The sequence below is a fragment of the Lissotriton helveticus genome, chromosome 9 (genome assembly GCF_964261635.1).
Source record: "Lissotriton helveticus chromosome 9, aLisHel1.1, whole genome shotgun sequence".
In the NCBI taxonomy this organism is placed as follows: Eukaryota; Metazoa; Chordata; class Amphibia; order Caudata; family Salamandridae; genus Lissotriton; species Lissotriton helveticus.
Window position 1 is genome coordinate 770,826,372 of NC_136070.1, and position 21,625 is coordinate 770,847,996.

Here is a 21,625-nt window from a genome sequence, read left to right on the forward strand (position 1 = left end):
CGCGTGCCGTCTCCCTGAAGGATCTTCTGAACCGCCCGCTGCTGCGTCACCTCCCGCAGTTTATGTGCAAGTAGGAGCCCACACCTGTCTCCCCCAGTGTAGTATGCATGGCGCAGCCTCAGAGCCGCAAATTCCGCCCGATCTTGGTCCAGTGCCGCTAGCTGCTGCCGCACCGCCTTCAACTGCGGCCATATTCTAGGGACCCCTGTCCACCGGTGCATGTGTTCGAGCTCTCTGGTCTTCTGTGTGAGTTTGTTCCTCTTGCCCTGACGCTCTATATTCTCTGCTGCCGAAATTGCAATGAACTCCCCCCGGAGAACCGCCTTCAGCGCAGCCCACTGCGTGGCAAGCGTAGTGTCTGTGTTGTTATTATGTGAGAGGTAATCTGCGATAACGCGCTGTATCTTGGAAACCACCTCCTTCCGGTGCGCAGCATCTCCCTTAGTCGCCAAACCCCACGTGCTCGCTGTAGGGCAGGAAAAGAGAGGAACATTGTCACTGGTGCATGATCAGAGAGTGAGGCTACCCCCATGTCCACCCTGGTAACGAGCACCTGTGTAGGTGTGGATGCAAGCAGATAATCCAGTCGTGCATATGTCTTGTGTGCATTAGAGTAGTAGGAATAGTCCCTTTCACCCGGATGGAAGCTACGCCAAAGATCCTTGAGGCCAAGTTCAGCTAGGCGGGCCAAGCCCTCCGTAGAAAGAGTGCCCGTTTGAGAGGCGCGCTGGCACGACCTATCCAGGACATTATCAAACACTAAGTTCAAGTCGCCCCCTAGCACAATGTAGCGGTCAGTTGTAGTCGTAACCTCCGTGAGGGCCCTATGAAAGAACCTCTCCTGACTCTCGTTGGGGCCATACACCGTGCCCATCGTGAACGTGTTGACTCCCATTGAAAACCTGTAAGACAATAACCTCCCCCTAATCTCTGCCGATTTGTGTAGGACCTAGCTACTAAACGTCTGGGCCACCAATATCGCAACGCCCGCCGTCTTGGTAGGATTCGAGGAAAAAAATTGAAGGGGAAATTTACGGGATCGAAGGCGATTACAGTCCCTTTGTAAAAGATGTGTCTCCTGAAGGAGGCAAATATCGGCCTGGGATTGCTCTAAGCATAGCAAAACCGCCCTGCGCTTCACTGGGGTGTGTAGCCACCGTACATTAAGTGTGAGTATTTTGAGTTCTGTGACCGGCATCTAACCTGGGGGACACGTAACCAGCAAAGGAAGCCGTCTAGAAGCACATGGCACCTCATCTCGTAGGATGTCCCACACCCAAAGGGCCCGAGGGTGGAGACTTAACATAAACCTTGACACTCGGTGGACCATGAACCCCCCCCCCCAGGCCAACCACCATTAGCACCCAAAAAACACACATCCAATGAATCCATCATTGTCAGATGATAGGGAAAATGTTGCAACGGGGTATTCCAATGAACCTTTAAGTGGTCTCCCTCCCGCCAACGGCCACACAGCAAATACAGAAAGCCATCACCCGGCAAACATCCTATAATGTCAACCGGTGTGGGTCGAACCGCCGTCTGATGCAACCGCTTCCACAGCAGCTCTCTGACCTTCCGCTATCACTGTTGCTGGGGATTTCTTCACCCGCCGTCGCCTGCCCTGCTGACGCCATCGTGGCTTGTAGTCGTCCTTATCCACCACTGGTCCCTGTCCCTCACTATCTTCGGCAGGCGGGTCGATGCTCAGCAAGCGGCATCGCTCAGAGACCAATCGAAGCTGGTAAAGCTTATTGTTCAATTTAAAGACCAGGCGGAATGGGTGACCCCAACTGTAAGGTACATTTCGCCGCTGCAGGTGGGCCGTGACAGGTTTAAAGAGTCTACGTTAGTGCAAAGTAAGGGCCGAGAGATCCTGGAACAGCAATGGCGAATGGCCCTGAAATGAGAGTGGATGTATCTGCCGAGCCTTCTGCAGTATTTCCTCTTTTGTGCGGTAATCTTGAACGCAGACCAGGATGTCTGGTTGAGTAGCCGGCGAAGCCCTCGGGGGCCCCACGCGATGAGCTCTGTCGAGGCGGAGCTCCGAGTCCAGAGGGCGCCCCAGGATGTGATTGAATAATTCCCTTGTGAAAAGAAACAGGTCCTTGGTTGCATCAATCATCGCCACATTTCTGATGCGGACATTATGCCTCCTCACACGGTTCTCCAAGTCCTCCATGTGCAGTTGAAGGCCTACTTGCTGGTCATGGAGTCATACGATTGCTTGTTGCAGGGCTGCGAGCTCAGTGTCTTTATTGCCGCTCTTGGTCTCCAGATCAGCCACCCGTTCACCGAGCCCATCCACATCTCTTCGCACGTCTCTGATTTCACTGGCAAATTCCGCTTTGAGGGTATGAATCTCTTCCCGTAGCGACGTGAAGAGGGACTCTAAGAATGCCTTAGTGATAGGCTCCGAGCTGGCCTCCGCCTCTGATGGCGCCTGTGTCGGAGCAGACGCCATAGCGTCACGTTACTGGGCCGCTTGTACCTTAGCAAAGAGCTCTTTCACTGATTTATCCTTGCGACCTCTAGTATTGGACATCGCCCACCGCTAGCTCCAGTGCCGTCCACAGGCACCGATCCACCGCTCACCGTGTTGTCTCCTCAGGTAGGGCCGAGCCGTCGCTCACCACCAGACCGCAAACCCTTCGGCTACTGCAATCTCCCCTTCCTCATAGAGTGAAGCCGAAGTCACCAGCCTCTATCTGCGGCAGGGCACGGCACCCTGCGCTCCTCTCTGCCGGCCTGCCAGGTGCGGGTCGGGTCGTCGCCACCAGCAACACAGCTCCCGCCGTGACTCTCGCCCGAGCAACGACAAGGCCGCTTAATCAGTCCAGCCGCACCCCAAATCTCTCGCCCGGCATCTACAATCCAAGGACTAAGGCCCCGTTTATGGCGGAACACCGCTCTCCTCCCAGCAGGCCTCCCCGTCGAACTCTGTATCCAGGATCCAATGGCCAGGCAGTCCACTCGCTCCACAGGCAGGTGCTCCCCTGAGCCCCTCGAGGCCCACGACGACCAAGCTCCTTCACCACTCGACCTGGGAGTAGCCAAGTGTCTCAGCGCCCGGGGGCTGACCTGCTCCTGCAGGCCCTGGGGTCGGGCCACTCACTGGGTTGCCTGCATCGGCCGGCGCGCCACAAGCCTTTTCAAAGGGGCCGACACCCCTCAGTTCCCCTTGCCGGTCGCCGGTGCTGGCATGCAAAGGCGCGGGGGGCCCCCTCCAAGGTTCTGCAGCTGATCCTCCCACACTCCATCCTCCGTTCACACCGGGGCACCCCTGCCGCTCACCTGACACGATGCCGCTCCGCTCAGCTTCAGGCCTCCCTCGGGGCACAGGGCGTCTCGCAGGGCACCTTCCGGTACCGGAGGGCTGAGCCCCACTGGCACCTCGCTGCTGCGCCTCCTGGTGCGGTCCGCTCCGGCCTCAAAATGGCGGGCGGGTGCCACTCCCAGCCGTCCTCCACAGGCCGCAGTAGGTGATTCCCGGCGGCCCGACCTCCTCAGCCAGCCGCCGTCGGGGTCCCGCATCCGGGGGTCACTCCACCGCTCCCGGACCAAGCTGACTCCGGAGCCGTCCGCAGGCACCGATCCACCGCTCACCGTGTTGTCTCCTCAGGTAGGGCCGAGCCGTCGCTCACCACCAGGCCGCAAACCCTTCGGCTACTGCAATCTCCCCTTCCTCATAGAGTGAAGTCGAAGTCACCAGCCTCCATCCGCGGCAGGGCAGGGCGCCCTGCGCTCCTCTCTGCCGGCCTGCCAGGTTCGGGTCGAGTCGTCGCCACCAGCAACACAGCTCCCGCCATGACTCTCGCCCGAGCAACGACAAGGCCGCCCAATCAGTCCAGCCGCACCCCAAATCTCTCGCCCGGCCTCTACAATCCAAGGACTAAGGCCCCGTTTATGGCGGAACGCCGCTCTCCTCCCAACAGGCCTCCCCGTCGAACTCCGTATCCAGGACCTAATGGCCAGGCAGTCCACTCGCTCCACAGGCAAGTGCTCACCTGAGCCCCTCGAGGCCCACGACGACCAAGCTCCTTCACCACTGGACCTGTGAGTAGCCAAGTGTCTCAGAGCCCGGGGGCCGACCTGCTCCTGCAGGCCCTGGGGTCGGGCCACTCACTGGGTTGCCTGCATCGGCCTGCGCCCCACAAGCCTTTTCAAAGTGGCCGACACCCCTCAGTTCCCCTTGCCGGTCGCCGGTGCTGGCATGCAAAGGCGCGGGTGCCCCCTCCAAGGTTCTGCAGCTGATCCTCCCACACTCCATCCTCCGTTCACACCGGGGCCCCCCTGCCGCTCACCTGACACGATGCCGCTCCGCTCAGCTTCAGGCCTCCCTCGGGGCGCAGGGCGCCTTCCGGTACCGGAGGGCTGAGCCCCCACTGGCACCTCGCTGCTGCGCCTCCTGGTGCGGTCTGCTTCGGGCTCAAAATGGCGGCCGGGTGCCACTCCCGGCCGTCCTCCACAGGCCGCAGTAGGTGATGCCCGGCGGCCCGACCTCCTCAGCTAGCCGCCGTCAGGCTCCCGCATCCGGGGGTCACTCCACCCCTCCTGGACCAAGCTGACTCCGGAGCTCGCACACGTGCTCCTGCCACACTTCCCACCGAGCCGCAGACCCAGGCACGGCTGCGGCATGGACGCCTCCGATTCCGCGGCTCAGGGAGGCGTTTCAGCCGTTCTGACGGCACCGGAGGCACAACGGGCACCTCCCGGAGCCGGACACTCAGGACCCCACAGGCGAAGCACCCCAGGGAAGCCGGGACTCGGTGCTATGTAGGCTGTCGGCGGGAGCGCGGAAGACCTCCGTCTGCTCACGCCGCCATCTTCCTCCCATCTTTTTAATTGGTTCCTGTTACTGCCCTTCATAAATGCCTACTTTTGTTTGGGGAATATTTTTAATAGTTCCTCCTTTTGGTCTTTTGTAATCTCCCATGAGGACTGCCCCTGTTACATGTGCTCTTACTGTTTCAGCACCCTTACCAACTGCTGTTACGTATTTAGTATTAAAATACATCTCTTCTCCCGGAGAACTTAATATCAAGGAGAAAGGCTGTAGTAAAGTTGTGCTGGGTTTCTTTATAATCGTTCTAAACACACAAGACCACTATTGAAGGGTAGTACATCAGGGTTAATGCAGCAGCCTCCGAGGTGATTTTGTATCTGGCAATTATCATGCTATAATGTCAAGATAGCTTAAGTGGTTAAATACTTGCTACTGATGGCTGTTGGTAAACCGTGCTCACAGCTCAAATTCATAATAACCCGGAGTGTTTAAGTGTTTTCTGAAGAGCATCGCGTCTGATTTGCAAATCCATGCAAGATGCTTCAGTGGGTTAATGTATTTGTAGCTTGAAGGACACACAGTTATATGCTAGTCAAATAACACAGTGTGTTATGTTACCACTGTAATCATCTGTGTGGTATCTGTAAGACATACGTTTGAAAGCTTCTATTCACACACACACACACACACACACACACACACACACACTCACACACAGACACGCACACACACATACTCTCACACACACACACTCTCACACACACACACTCTCACACACACTCTCTCACACACACTCTCTCACACACACTCTCTCACACACACTCTCTCACACACACTCTCTCACACACTCTCACACACTCTCTCTCACACACTCTCTCTCACACACTCTCTCTCACACACTCTCTCTCACACACTCTCTCTCACACTCTCTCTCACACACTCTCTCTCACACACTCTCTCTCACACACTCTCTCTCACACACTCTCTCACACACACTCTCTCTCACACACACACACACTCTCTCTCTCGCAAACTCACTCTCACACTCTCTCTCACACACACTCACACGCACACACACACACACTCACACACAGACACTCACACACTCACACACACACTCACACACACACTCTCACACACTCTCTCACACACACTCTCTCACACACTCTCTCACACACTCTCTCACACACTCTCTCTCACACACTCTCTCTCACACACTCTCTCTCACACTCTCTCTCTCACACACTCTCTCTCACACACTCTCTCTCACACTCTCTCACACACTCTCTCACACACTCTCTCTCACACACTCTCTCTCACACACTCTCACACACTCTCTCTCACACACTCTCACACACACACACACACACACTCTCACACACACACAGACACTCACACACACACACTCTCACACACACACACTCTCACACACACTCTCTCACACACACACTCTCTCACACACTCTCTCTCACACACTCTCTCTCACACACACACTCTCTCACACACTCTCTCTCACACACTCTCTCTCACACACACTCTCTCACACACACACTCTCTCACACACACTCTCTCACACACACTCTCTCACACTCACTCTCTCTCACACACACACTCTCACACACACACACACTCTCTCTCTCGCACACTCACTCTCACACTCTCTCACACACACACTCTCTCACACGCACACACACACACATGCTCACTCGCCCTCTTTCTCCTCGATTTGTTGAATTGCAGATTTGCTTTGACACATGTATTGGTCTATCTGTTTTGTATAAAATAGAATTCAGTGGCTGAGATAATAGGTAATCTACTTTTCTGTCCTCGAAGAAAGGAATTCTTTTCAGATTTCACTGTTTTACAATGGAAAGGGGATAGGAATTACATCTTTATCGCTTTGACAGGCGAGTTTATTTTCTAAACTGTTTTTTTGATTTTGCATCACATACAGATATTAAAGTTATTTACTGGGGGTTTATGTAGGTTTACATTTTTTGCAGCAAATATTCAAGAATAGAAATGACACACTTGAAAGAACACTCTCCAGGGGAAGCTGCGCTAATACCCAGGAATGACCTGCATAGTTTCTGTGTAGAAAGTAGAAGGCATGCTCCACGTTCATTCCCTAGACTCCATTGTCATGTCTGCTTGCCTTAAATTGTAAACCTTTGAGTGTCAGAGGACACTGGGAATTTCCTGCCATGTTGCATCTCCAGACTGTAACAGACGGTGAGCAGGTAGTTGTAGAGAAAAGAGGGATGGTAGGGATAACAGGAGCTATAGTAACATTTATGTAGCCTTGGGTAGTATCAGATTAGAAATAAGGGCACAGATGATATAGCAGATTAGATGTCAGTCAATTCAATTCAATACACTTTATTCGATTAGATTAAAATCATAAAAGGACACAGTATAAAAATACGTTAAAAATACATACAATCGATGAGTGAATATTATATAAAATGGGTAATGTTCATAAAATTTAAAAGCCAGATGCCACGCATGATTTAGTTAGCAGGAAAAGGTGCAATGATACATATCCAGAATACAATAATCCCTAGTAAAAGATGGGACATCATAATTCAACGTGATTTATGGGTCTTAACTTTTTCAGTCTTACAGCTGCCACCAAGTAGCTCCCAATATTAAAAATGACCCAGACATTTTGCAACAATTGCAGAAACATTAGAGCAGGTTTAACTTGGCGTAGCCCCGTACCCTTAAGTAATGGGATAATATATTTTTTCCTTATGACTGAATAGTGTTTACAAAAAAACATGAAATGAGTGGTGTCCTGGGTAGAGCAATTATCGCAATCGCAGGGTAAAGCCTTATCAGCAGGGCTCCAGCCAGGTTTGTTCCCAACAAAAAAGGAATTTGGTTGAACCTAAACCTTGTTAATAGCCATCTATGAAAGGGTCTATTAACTACCTTTAAATAAAATTCCAAAGAATCTGGAGTAACAATCATGGAAAAAGCTCTTACTGTAGGTTTCAACAATTCCTCCGCCTCCCGCTCCTGAGTTCTTAAGGACATGAAGTGTGTTTTGACCCAGTTTATATCTCCTTTCACAATGGAGACAGGCCTTTCATACATTTCAGGTCTTCCTAACTTAGTGAATTCAGACTTAACATATGAGAGCCATTTGATGTTTTTAGCATTTTCAAGGGACAGACAATCCCTCAAGATTTGCGGATTTAAAATTAAGTCTGAGTTAAGCCATATTTTTATCCATTGGATAAGGGGGGCCAGATTTATCAGGTCTTCAACGAATCCCATGCCTAGTTCCAGGTGTACTGCAAAAGTAGCAGTAGATTGAGGGACCGAGAGAAGACACCGAAATACCTTATTTTCAGCCTTTGTATCTCTGTCATTGGGGTATAACCCCAAATAACAGCACCGTAGGTAGTTATTGCTATGCATTTCGCTTTATATATTTTTAAAATTGCCTCATAAGGTTTTCCTCCTAGACACTGGGTCAGGTTAAGCAGGGCAGAGCCAGCACGAGTCAAAGCATTCCTTTTAACAATTTTTTGAAGGGCCCAGGAACAGTTTTTATCGAATAAGACCCCCAGATATGTGAATGCCACTACTCTTTGTTGCTCAGTCCCTTTACAAAAGTAAGTTCTATGCTTCTTAACCGTGGGCCCCATAGTCATAACCTGGGATTTGGAAGAGTTAACGACCAGATCCAAGGGTGACATAAAGTCTCCAAAAGAATTCAATAAGTGCTGCAAGCCATTGGGGGTACGGGCTAGCAGGACCGCGTCATCCGCGTATAGGAGCACCGGAATAGCGGTGCTACCTATACACGGGACGTCTAAAGTGGCCGGTGACAGTGTTGTTTCAAGGGCATTAATGTACAATGTAAAAAGGAGAGGGGCAAGAATACACCCTTGACTCACCCCTCTCCCAGATTTGAAAAGTCTAGTGCAAGAACCCTCTTGCGTCATTCTTACATTGGCATAAAGATCCCGATGTAAATCCGCCATGTAGAGCACCAAGCCGGAGTCGATCCCCATGTCCAATAGGATTGTCCACAGCCTTGACCTATTGACTAGATCAAAAGCTGTGGACAAATCCATAAAAGCAAGATGCATAGAACCCTTCCTAGCTGCTGTGTACTTATTGACTAAAAGGTACAGGTTAAGGCACTGATCCACAGTACTTCTCCCTGCTCTGAATCCATACTGTGTTTCCGCTAATAACCCCTTTTCCGTGACCCTATCATTTAATTTGGAGAGTAAAACTTTCCCTAAGATTTTTACAGAGGAGTCAATAAGTGAGATGGGTCTATAACATCTCGGGTCCCCTCGTTGACCGTATTTAAAAAGTGGGATTATGGTAGAACGGGACCAGGATGCGGGGAAACCATAGTTTACTGTGGATTTAAAAACATTTGTCAAGACTTTGGCCCATAGTTTGGGGTCCGCCTTAAATAAATCGGGTGGAACCCCATCAGGACCCGGTGCTTTATTAGCAGCAGTGTCTAATATTGCCTTTTCCACATCCGCTACCTGGAATAAATCCGTGGAGGCGAGTAAACAGTTTGCTGGTGGTGTGAACGGATTAAAGTGTTCATTACTTGCATAAATAGTCTCAAAGTGTCTCAGCCACTCAGTCTCCGTGATATTCGTTTCAAGCGGCCCATTTTTTTCCCCAGTTAACAAAGGGCTATTCACCATCGCCCAAAATTTAGCGCTATCTTTCAGGACAGCTTCAGAGGTTAAGCTATCCCAGGTTTCGTTTTTAATATTGTTTTTACGGATCTGTAATGTATTTTTATATTCCATTCTGAGGGTGGCAATGAGAGCTTTGTCCCTAGGGTGGGCTTTTAGAGCTAACTTTAAATTACGATGCGCTTTTGATCATTTGGTCTCAAACCACCTATTCGTTATTTCTCTTCTGCGTTTAGATGGAACTATTAGATCTGTTGCCACTTGTTTACAGATCGCCTCAAAAGCTAAAATCCTCACCTCTGGATGATTAGTATCCACCAGACATTTCTGGATATCTACTCCCATTTTATCGCGGAGACCACCCAGGAATAGCTCAGGTACTACTTTAGACCATTTTCAATCGTCTGCCTTGATCTCTAGTGGCTAAGCTTAAAGTTCCCCCTGTGGGATTTAGATTGTCTGCTCTAGCAAAGCCTGCATTCAGATTCAGGCAGGCCGGATTGTGGTCACTAAAAAGGGACTCTATGGCGTTCTAAAAGATTACATGGTCCAGTAGTGTGGGTGTCAGGAAGATATAATCAATTATTGAATTACTGTCCCTAGCCTTAAAGGTTGCTACTCTTTCATTCTCTTCGAAAAAGGAGGGTTCGTAAAGATCCTCGCATGCCAGGAAATCCTCTAAGGCTACCCCCCTCTGGTTATGTTCGAAGTGTGGAACTACTGCAGCGGACATACTGTATTTGTCATTAGTTTGACAATTAAAATTACACAAATGTGTGTTAAAATCTCCCATCAACAGAATATCGATTAAAGTGTTTTGTTCTTTTTTATATTTTCCAATAAATTGTTTTAAAAAAAGGAGGTGTTCATTAAAATTAATGCCCTCTCTTGAGTTATACAGGTTTATCAATAACAGCTTCCTTCTGGGTTGGTCACTGATTTCTACCAATAAACAGTTTGGGGAATCAGACTCTAGAAGCCTAACTACCCCTTTTAGGTTCACGGAAATCAAGATCACCATACCTCCCCTAGCTCATCCTGATACTGAAGGGTGTGCTGGCTGAAAGAATGATTTGTAACCATCCAACCAAAAGTAATTTTGTGTCTCCCATGTCTCCTGGAGTGCTATCACATCATAACCTTTAATAAGCTTAAGCCAATTTTGATCCTCCCTTTTGGCCCTCAGCCCAGCGATATTCCAACTTATTACTCTATACAAGGGATCTGTGGGTGGTCCAGGAGTAAGGTCAGTAAGGCATTGTAAGGTGCTATCGTTACCGCCCCCTAGTCAGTCGTTACTGTTTAGGTCACGTAGTGGAGAAAACCTGTTTGCTAAAGCCAGAGGGCTACCTACCCTGATACCCATTGGATCAGTGCACATGGATTTACATAACATACCTAGATCAGTCTTGTTTTCCAACAGAGGCCTAGTGTCAAATACACTCGATTGCCACCGTAATGGATCAGTAGTAGCGAGAGAGCGCAAGTTGATGGCTGGCCGATGGGTACCTAGGTCAGGGTAAAAAAAAGCCCAAAGGCACTGCTCTCACATTTCCCTCCCCGCTCTTCATGGCAGATCCATTCCATAACATTCTTGGGGCTAAAAGGGGGCTGTCAAAATTAACGATAACACAGTCTCCTTTAGCCCTTTTAACAGTTTTTCCAATCCAGCCAACCCGCCTCACCATAATTACATTCTTAGAGATGTTATCGTGCCCCGAACAGTTTTGGTCACACCATCTCCTTGTAGCATTCAAGAGGGACCCGTAAGACTCTACCTCTCCTGTATCTAAAGATGGGACACCAACTAAAACAATTACAAGTGGGCTAGCTTCTGGGGGTAAGTTAATGTGAGGTTGCTGAAGGGTCTTTCCACCTTTCGGTATCACAGTCTCGATGTCCATATGACCCTCAACCCTGTCACTGCATTGGGGCCTCTGCTGGCTAGCGGATTCGTATGGTGAGTAGGTCCCCCTGGAGCAATACACACAGTCGGAGGTGGCACGACCTGGAAATATAAACGATTCTTCTGCTGTACATGATTTAAAAGGGGCCCTGGGGTTTTCGTGGAACTTACTTGTGACTCAGGTGGCATGAGGGTAACGGGAGAGTTAAAGTCTGACTGACTTTGCGTTGCAGGAGCCTCATGTCGTGCCAAAAAAGAATGTATTAGTTCACATTTAGATACTAAGTCAGCGACACAAAAGTTAATGGTATCGATAATGTCCTTATCAATGTTCGATAGGACCTGTTCCAACCGTGTTGTGAATATTTCTTCAATCAGATCCCGTACTATAGGATCTGTTAAGTTGGTGGATTGGGTCACACTGTTTGTACCAGGGGAATTGGAGAGTGTGCCCCGTGAGGTTTTAGGTACCACCTTCGCATCAGAGCCCGGGATGCTAGAAGCACCATTGTTGGACATAGGAGGTGCAGGGGGAGTGATAGCTTCTGGGTGAACAGTCGTCACAGGTCTCCCCTCTTGAGCTTGCTGTGGCAAGGACTTTTGATTAATAATGACAACGGGCTCCAGCGGGATGTTTGCTTGTTGTGCTGGATGCATTGGGGTTATTCCTTCCCTCTGAGCAGTGTTAGTGGGGATACACAATTCTCTTTCAGCCGATTCAATTTGGGAAGGTAAAGCCCCCACGGCAGATGTTAAATATGAAATGATTGAGGCAGACTTTCTAGCCACCTTAGCGTCGCCGCCACCCAGATCCTGAGAGTTATGCAATTTGCGCTTACCCATGTTTTGGCAGGAATGATGTAAGAGGGATGGCCCGTCCCGTCCCCGGACGGCCACAGACGGCCTGCCCTCTGCCCGGGCTCAGCCCGCACGCGTCCCACGACGCCGGAGGAAGTGCTGGGTTTAAAGCCCCTCCGGGCGGAAGTCTCTGCTGTCAGGCGGCGTTTCATGAGGCAGGGTACGCTGGGGAATGTAGTTTCTTTGCCCTGCCCCTCTCGGCGGCCGTGGATGTGCTGCGGCGGCAGGGGCAAGCTATGCAGAGTGTAGACCTCTTGCGAGGTGGTTTGCAGGAAGTCTGTGACCCCAAGGCCGGTGAGTACTCCCCCGCTCCACCGGAGGAAGTGCTGGGTTTAAAGCGCCTCCGGGCGGAAGTCTCTGCTGTCAGGCGGCGTCCCCGTGAGGCAGGGGACGCGGGGGAATGTAGTTTCTTTGCCCTGCCCCTCTCGGCGGCCGTGGATGTGCTGCGGCGGCAGGGGCAAGCTACGCAGGGTGCAGACCTCTTGCGAGGCGGTGTGCAGGAAGGCTGTGACCCCAAAGCCGGTGAGTTCTCCCCCGCGCCACCGGAGGAAGTGCTGGGTTTAAAGCGCCTCCGGGCGGAAGTCTCTGCTGTCAAGCGGCGTCCCCGTGAGGTAGGGGACGCTGGGGAATGTAGTTTATTTGCCCTGCCCCTCTCAGCGGCCGTGGATGTGCTGCGGCGGCGGGGGCAAGCTACGCAGGGTGTAGACCTCTTGCGAGGCGGTGTGCAGGAAGGCTGTGACCCCGAAGTCGGTGAGTTCTCCCCCGCTCCACCGGAGGAAGTGCTGGGTTCAAAGCGCCTCCGGGCGGAAGTCTCTGCTGTCAGGCGGCGTCCCCGTGAGGCAGGGGACACTGGGGAATGTAGTTTCCTTGCCCTGCCCCTCTCGGCGCCCGTGGTTGTGCTGCGGCGGCAAACTAAGCATGGTGTATACCTCTTGCGAGGCGGTGTGCAGGAAGGCTGTGACCCCAAAGCCGGTGAGTTCTCCCCCGCTCCGCCGGAGGAAGTGCTGGGTTTAAAGCGCCTCTGGGCGAAAGTCTCTGCTGTCAGGCAGCGTCCCCGTGAGACAGGGGACGCTGGGGAATGTAGTTTCTTTTCCCCGCCCCTCTCGGCGGCCGTGGATGTGCTGCGGCGGCGGGGGCAAGCTACGCAGGGTGTAGACCTCTTGCGAGGCGGTGTGCAGGAAGGCTGTGACCCCGAAGCCGGTGAGTTCTCCCCCGCTCCACCGGAGGATGTGCTGGGTTTAAAGAGCCTCCGGGCGGATGTCTCTGCTGTCAGGCGGCGTCCCCGTGAGGCAGGGGACGCTGGGGAATGTAGTTTCTTTTCCCTGCCCCTCTCGGTGGCCGTGGATGTGCTGCGGCGGCGGGGGCAAGCTACGCAAGGTGTAGACCTCTTGTGAGGCGGTGTGCAGGAAGGCTGTGACCCCAAAGCCGGTGAGTTCTCCCCCGCTCCACCGGAGGAAGTGCTGGGTTTAAAGCGCCTCCGGGCGGAAGTCTCTGCTGTCAGGCGGCGTTCCCGTGAGGCAGGGGACGCTGGGGAATGTAGCTTCTTTGCCCTGCCCCTCTCGGCGGCCGTGGAGCTAATTGCAGTCCCGTTAGTTCTGAAGACCTCCACGCCATGCATACCTAATAGCTCTATGCTTATCCAAATGATAAACACAACAATCATTTAGTATGTGCGTAGTCTATAGAGAACAAGATTCAAAACTATTATGGGAAGCTCACACCTTTTGAGATTGGTATTATCACACCAATTCATCTGATGGGTTTACAGAAGAGAATGACAGATGTTGAAGTAGGCATCTCCTTGAAGAGTATGAACAAGTGGATGCTCGGCATTCTTCCCACTGCACACGTGATAAATGCAGAGAATGCATGTCCAGGTTTCAGAACGAACATCAATGAAAATGTGTTTTTACATTGGCTGGTTAGTGTCATATCTCTGTTTTTTCTCCATTCTTTGTCCTCCCCAAAGTAATCTTCAAATAGTTACAACGTAAAACAAGGATGATCCTGACACGCCGAACCATTGGTAGTGTCCCAGTCCTGCACATTATATTTGAAAGCAATTCCACATATGCAAGTTCAGACTACAGGTTGTACAAAAATAACACTTTAAATAAGGACTTCTAAATGCAGTACTAGTGCTGTAATGTGCCCATTAATGTCAAAGCTTCCACGTTGTAGAACAGTACACAAGCAACTGGTGACCACCCCCACCCACTACGCCGGACACACACTCGACCCGATCTTCTCTTCCAGCAAGGACATCGCCTTCAGCCACGCCACGGGACTCCAATGGACGGACCACAGCTGCGTCCACTTCAGCTACAGAAGGACCACGCTCCACCATCACCAGCAACAGGCTCCCCGCAGAAGCTGGAACAAGATCACTGCAGACCAGCTCACTACTTCCCTGAGCAAGAACCCTCCCACCAGCACAACGAACCCCAGCCAAGCAGCCACCAACCTCACGAAATGGATCAGCGACTGCGCAGACGACCTCGCCCCGCTGAAGACCCCGCCGAGCAGACCCGGCAGCAAGAAAGCCCCATGGTTTAACGACGAACTCAAGAGCTCCAAGAAGAACTGCAGAGCACTCGAGAAAACCTGGCGCAGAGACCCAACACCGGACAACATGACTGCCCTCAAGCTCGCCACCCGAAAACACCACCAGCTGATCCGCGCCACCAAGAAAACCGCATTCAAGGAACGACTGGACAACAACGCACACAACAGCAAGGAACTCTTCAACATCATGAAAGAGCTCTCCAACCCCAACGCCGGAAACAACGACATCACCCCTTCGCAAGACCTCTGCAACTCCCTCGCCTCCTACTTCCACAACAAGATCGCGGACATACACAACAGCTTCAGCACTCAACCAACGCACGCCACGACCGAACCACCGCCCCCCACCACCACCCTCCGCGCCTGGACCCCAATCAGCACCGAAGACACCATCCGCACGATGAACTCCATCCACTCCGGATCTCTGACAGACCCCTGCCCTCACCACGTCTTCAACAAGGCCGACGCTGTCATCGCACCCCACCTGCGGGACATCATCAACACCTCCTTCGACATCGCCACCTTCCCGGAGAGCTGGAAGCACGCCGAACTCAGCGCTCTACTCAAGAAACCATCAGCAGACCCTACCGACCTCAAGAACTACCGCCCCATCTCGCTGCTCCCGTTTCCGGCCAAAGTCATCGAGAAGACCGTCAACAAGCAACTGGCCGCCTTCCTCGAGACGAACGGCTCCCTCGACCTCTCGCAGTCTGGCTTCCGGGCCAACCACAGCACCGAGACCGCCCTGATCGCAGCTACAGATGACATCCGAGCCCTGCTCGACAACGGAGAAACAGCGGCCCTCATCCTCCTGGACCTCTCCGCGGCCTTCGACACTGTCTGCCACCGCACCCTAGTACAGCGCCTCAGCAACGTCGGAATCCAGGAGAAGGCACTGGAGTGGATCACCTCCTTCCTCTCCGGAAGGACACAGAGAGTCCGCCTCCCCCCGTTCAGATCGGAGGCCACCGAAGTCATCTGCGGCGTTCCTCAAGGCTCCTCGCTCAGCCCAACTCTCTTCAACGTCTACATGAGGCCCCTCGCAGCCATCGCACGCCAGCACAACCTGAACATCATCTCCTACGCCGACGACACCCAGCTGATCCTCTCCCTCACCAACGACCCCACCACCGCCAGAGCCAACCTGCACGAAGGGATGACAGACGTAGCCAAATGGATGTCGAACAGCCGCCTGAAACTGAACTCGGACAAGACGGAAGTCCTCATCCTGGGATCCTCACCCTCCGCCTGGGACGACTCCTGGTGGCCCCCGCCCTGGGCAGTGCACCCAAACCAACTGACTACGCACGCAACCTGGGCTTCATCCTGGACTCCTCCCTCTCCATGACCAGACAAGTCAACGCCGTCTCCTCGTCGTGCTTCAACATCCTGCGAATGCTACGCAAGATCTTCCGATGGATCCCCACCGAGACCAGGAAGACGGTCACCCAGGCCCTCGTCACCAGCCGTCTGGACTACGGCAACTCCCTCTACGCCGGAACCACCGCCAAACTCCAGAAGAGACTCCAGCGGATCCAGAACACCTCAGCACGACTCATCCTGGACATCCCCCGCCGCAGCCACATCTCCGGACACCTGAGAGACCTGCACTGGCTCCCGGTCAACAAGAGAATCACCTTCCGGCTCCTCACCCACGCACACAAAGCCCTGCACAACCAAGGACCAGGATACCTCAACAGCCGCCTCAACTTCTACGCTCCCACGCGCCAGCTTCGATCGACCAGCCACGCCCTCGCCACCGTCCCCCGCATCCGAAGAGCCACCACAGGAGGAAGGGCCTTCTCCTACCTGGCCGCCAAGACTTGGAACTCCCTTCCGACCCACCTCCGCCTGACCCAGGACCACCTCGCCTTCAGGAAGCAGCTCAAGACCTGGCTGTTCGATCAGTAGCGGACCCCCCCCCAGCGCCTTGAGACCCTCCGGGTGAGTAGTGCGCTATACAAATGCTCTAATTGATTGATTGATTGATACATGTTGTAGCTGCTTGTTAAATGTTTCTTATTTCTCACCACCATCTCATCTTCTCTTCTGTGTATCGACACTGTCATGTTGATCTGTCGCCATGTTGGTCCAAATGCTCTCAATGTGGGCCATCACTGTCTCGATTTTGCAATTTAACATAGATTTTTTTCATGTCTAAAAACAGTGTGTTTACATCCAGTACTCTATATAGTGTGTACACCATGTTAGGTGCATCCTTCTTGCTGCTAGTTGTACTTTATTGATCTGCTGAGGAAAATAATTTCTCTCCTAGTGTCCAAAGTCATTTTTGTATGATTTTATTTGCTCTTGTACATAGGCACTATTCCTTGGTTGTAGGATGGTGTTCACAGTTGATGTTTGGCTATGCACTGCACCTGAAGTCCACAACTTGCTTTTTTCAGGCTTTATCATGTCCCCCCAGGGTGAGTGCAAATGACTTTTTTGTCCTCCTGTGCAACGCCTGCACATCTTGGATACCTGCCTCCAGTGTGGAGTGCACATTTCCACATATTACAGAACAGTTCCTCTTTCTCCCTCTGGTCTTCTTCAACATCTGGCCATGTAGCTTGGGAGGATGTCCACACACAACAACCTGTTGTCTCCAGGTTCCGCAATTTCCGCTATCCATCACTCAGCTTATGCACGACTTGGTTTAAGGAGCCCCGGTTCTCAGTTGGACCTCTAATAAGAACTTGTCTTCAACAGACCGGAGTGGGAACGGGGAAGGTGAGTTTATCTATACGGCAAACGGCGACACGTGATGCTGGGCTTTGTACTAATGGGTTCAATAGTACATGTGTTTTTTCAGGATAGTTTTCTACCACGTTGGGCTACAAGCAGAGCCGTCGAAGCCTCTCCCCTACATGTCTCTCTGCTCTTGTCTTGTTCTCTTCAAGGCTTCATTTTCTGGCCACAGCTGCCACCAGTCGTTTCGTCACCCCTGGAATGGTTAGTATTAGGTTCTCATACAGTCAATCTGCAATCACTCAATCGTCCTGGTTTCCCCTGGCGAGAACTGCGTCCTACTTTATTCTTACAAGGATGTCAACACAGGCGTCACCAAGGCCGTGGTCATATATGAACATCTGTCAGCTCAGCGCTGCTCAACTGCAAGCCTAGGGTTGTGTTTCATATATTCCACAGTGATAGCTGTGTTAGGGAGAATGCATAATTCCTGTTCTTGTCTTATTTCTTATTCATGATATCTCTCAGCTTGCTCGCCAATAATTTCATGTGACATTATTTGTCTTCCTAATTAACTGTTAATTGTTTTACAGGAGCCATTTTCTCTATATAGTTGACTGCTCCTGGTTCCTGTTTAATTCAGTAAATATATTCTTGTGTGTATTATACTCTTAAAGTAGATGGTTGTTAGATTTCTATCTCTTGTTACGAGTAAAAGAGAGTTCTATTGTGAAAATGATGCCTGAAAGCTTAGATACAGACTTGGTGAAATTTCTGCTGTGTAAAAAGTCAACCTTGCTCTTCTCGACTTTACTGACATTGAAAATTTGAAGCAGCACCCGATGAGTTTCTCTCAGACTTATTTCAATAGTGTCAGATGTTTCTAAGGGAGAACCACTTCTAGTTTTAAAAAAAGTGCTAAGTCTTACAAAGCCACAGAAGGGTATTTTTTATGAATTACTGAAAAGTGCAATTATGAATAAAGTCCATTCTTTATTTTTCTCTGGTCTTAGGCATGTGAAAATGGACGAGGAGCAATCCTGTTGTCTGTGGCCAGAGGGAAAGTGTCAGAAGGCATTGACTTTGGTAAGTGATAGTTGTGTTTCTATTCCTAAAGGAAATTTCACACATTGGGGTCTGTGATACAGAGATGCGATTGCTGGAAAAACCTTACTCTGCTTGTGTCAAGTACCACTGACGTGAATTTGTTGCTGCATCTCACAGTGCTGTAGTTCTATGTCACAGATAAGTCCTGCATTAGTGAAGGCCCACAGTGCTGTATGTCTTAGGAGTAATCAGGCATTTCCTGAGGAAGATTAAACCACTAGATCAGAACAGGTTGTTCACCATATTAAACTCTTTGGTCTTCGTCCTTCTTCCATGCACTTGGGATGCCATTTCCTGCAATGGAATAGCCCAGAATACCTTTCTTAATTGCAGAAGGGATTTCTGAAAATAAATTTGGCTTTGTTAGAACTTTGGTTTCACACTCGGTCTTCTCTCACAATTTCCTTGTTTCTGCCTGTCAGGTTCATAAGTACCTCTAACCTTCAATTTAGTGGTTTGTAAGTGGATGATATAAAACAGTCATTAACTGGGTGCCATGAATTTTAGAGGTGTTTGCAATAAAACAGAGAGAACGACATTTAGCACCAAAGGAGATGTATCTTCTTGTGTGGGGGTCTTGTACTGAAAGGGATGGCAATAGGGCGTAGCGTGAAAGGTTTTGAAATGGAGCAATTGCAAGACAGTTGTCTTTTCTCAACGTTGCTGAGACAGCAAGTAATTGAGCCGGTTCATAAGTAAGCACACAAGCCCTGTCATCCATAAGGACCACTACTAATGAATAACTAGACTTTTTCTAGGGCCGTGGCCAAGAGAGCCATGATGGTGGACACGTCTACTTGTCGCTTCAAACAGCGGCCCATTCAATCCCGAATTTTGCCGAGAAGTGCGTAGCCCGCGAATGTATTGGACGCAGTTCCCCGCACTCTCATTGCCCCACAATTTAAATACAGTTCTTTCCTGCAATCGAGCCTCTGCCACTTATTGGGGGTCACCTTAACATTACATATTGGCAACGAGGATGGGATTGGCAGAAAGCGAGCGCCGCTCATGACAACCACTTCCTGCAACACAACCCATGGTAGCATAGGACCTCGAGGCAGCAACATTTTGACGCAGCAGGAGGCAAGCAGGGAAGAGAGAATGGCAGAGGAGATAACCCGCAGCCACAACCCCGACCCACAGCACGCAGAGACCGCCTGTGGCCGGAGAGTGAAGCTCACAGCCGAGGGCAGGAGGGCAGATCAGCCTGACCACGAGAGGACGTGGAGGGGAGCATACTACCTCCTGGGAGTCGTACCACGCACAAACCACCCACAGCCACACCTGAGCATTGGGACCTGCGCTAACTGTGAGTACAGCAGCCCGGGTGGTGTGAAGAGAGAGGACGCGGCTACGTGATCCTAACCTGGCCCACCAGCTGGGACCACCACACGCGGTGAAAACACCCCATGCTTGCAGCAGCCGACCTTCCCGCCTGAGGCCCTGGCGAAACAGGCACAACACAGCGCGGGCGGCGAACCTGCGCCTCAAAGGGGCCCACCACGTCAGCACCCATCTAGTGCTCCAGGAGGTCCCAGAGGAGCGGAAGAGCTCCAAGGAGGAAGAGCAGAGATGAGTGCCCAAGCCTTCTCGCTCGCAATGCCGGTCCCCTTCCTACCCAGGCCAGGGGAACCCTCAATGAAGTGGGAAGATTGGAAGGTGTACTTTATGAATTATCTAGAGGCGCTGGAAGATGAAAGTGGTGGGGAGTTTCCCAGCAAAAAAAAAGAAGAGGATACTACTCCATAACCTAGGCCCTGAAGGCGTCAGAGTCTTCCAAAATCTAGTACCCAAAACACGACCGGCTGATGGCGACGACGTGTTGCAACACGCGATAGAAGACCTTGACAGCCACTATAGACCGGTGGTGCACGTCCATAGACAGGTACGACTTCCAACAAAGAAAACAAGAAGCAGGAGAGTCTATAGATGATTACATGGCGGCACTAAAGAAACTGGCAGTCACATGCAAGTTCGGCGCTTTACATGACGAGTTTATTAAAGACCAAATTGTCATGCACACCACGAACACCCCAATCCAGGACAAGCTATGAGTCAATGGAGATGCGTCCTTGAAAGAAGTCATAGCCATGGTGAAGAAAGGCAAGACTGTCTAAAAGATGTGCTGACGCCGCAAAAAGGGAGAACCACGCGAAGTCAATGGTCAACAAAGTAACAGAAGCAGAACTGCCAGACGGGAGCAAAGGAGAGGCAGGGAACACGAAGATGCAGACTAGATATGTTCCCAGACCACTGCCCATGAAGAAATCCACAAGTGGAGACAAGAACACATGCTACAGGTGTGGGAGCCAAGCCCACGCAAGCCATGATAAACGCTGCCCAGCATTTCGTGCCAAGTGTATGTTCTGTGGAATCATGGGGCACTATGAGAAAGTGGGTCGCCGAAAGCAGAAATGGCCCGCGGTCAAGTATGGCGCACAGGATTCGGACAAGGACGAAGAAAGGGACGAAGAAGAGGATAACGTGCTATGCATAGAAGAACACATACTCTGCATCAATTGCACCCGCTCAAAAAAACCACAGTGCGAGCTATCAATAGGGGGAGTGCAAATAAAAGTGGTGGTAGACTCAGGGTCCCCGTACACCATAGTACAACGCAAGGTGTGGGACGAACTCTTCAAACAGCACCTGGGACCACACCTGGCAACTCCGGACATTCGACCAGTCACATTTACGGGCGAGCCCATCCCCATGGTGGGGTACCGAGTCCTGCAATTTGAGTTTAAGGGCCGGAAGGTAGACGGCAAGTTATACATAGCAGAGAAAGGGCCCTCGGCCCTAGGATGGGTTGACCAGGGCGAACTGGGCATACAACTGAACCCGGGAGGCGTCACGCAGGTCCTGATGACCGGCCCAGAGCGACAGCCAGAAGACACCAGTGAAGCGACACCGAACGGCAGGCCCGCGGGCGGAGACAGACCATGGCCAAGAACTCCCAGAGAAGACACAAAGAATGCATCCTGCACCCCGGTGAGATGTACCCACGCTGGCAGAACTGTGGTAAGACCGGCA

At 51.4% G+C, this 21,625-nt stretch overlaps 1 protein-coding gene across 2 annotated transcripts in view; it reads left to right on the top strand.

Annotated features, from left to right (window-relative positions):
• Positions 1–21,625, top strand: part of ERCC2 (ERCC excision repair 2, TFIIH core complex helicase subunit) — a 1,411,027-nt gene that overhangs the window by 1,284,549 nt on the left and 104,853 nt on the right. For both annotated transcript variants that reach the window (XM_078660894.1, XM_078660895.1), the window contains one exon: positions 18,499–18,571. In XM_078660894.1, the coding sequence (XP_078517020.1) occupies positions 18,499–18,571 (73 nt within the window). The remainder of the gene's footprint in view (positions 1–18,498; positions 18,572–21,625) is intronic.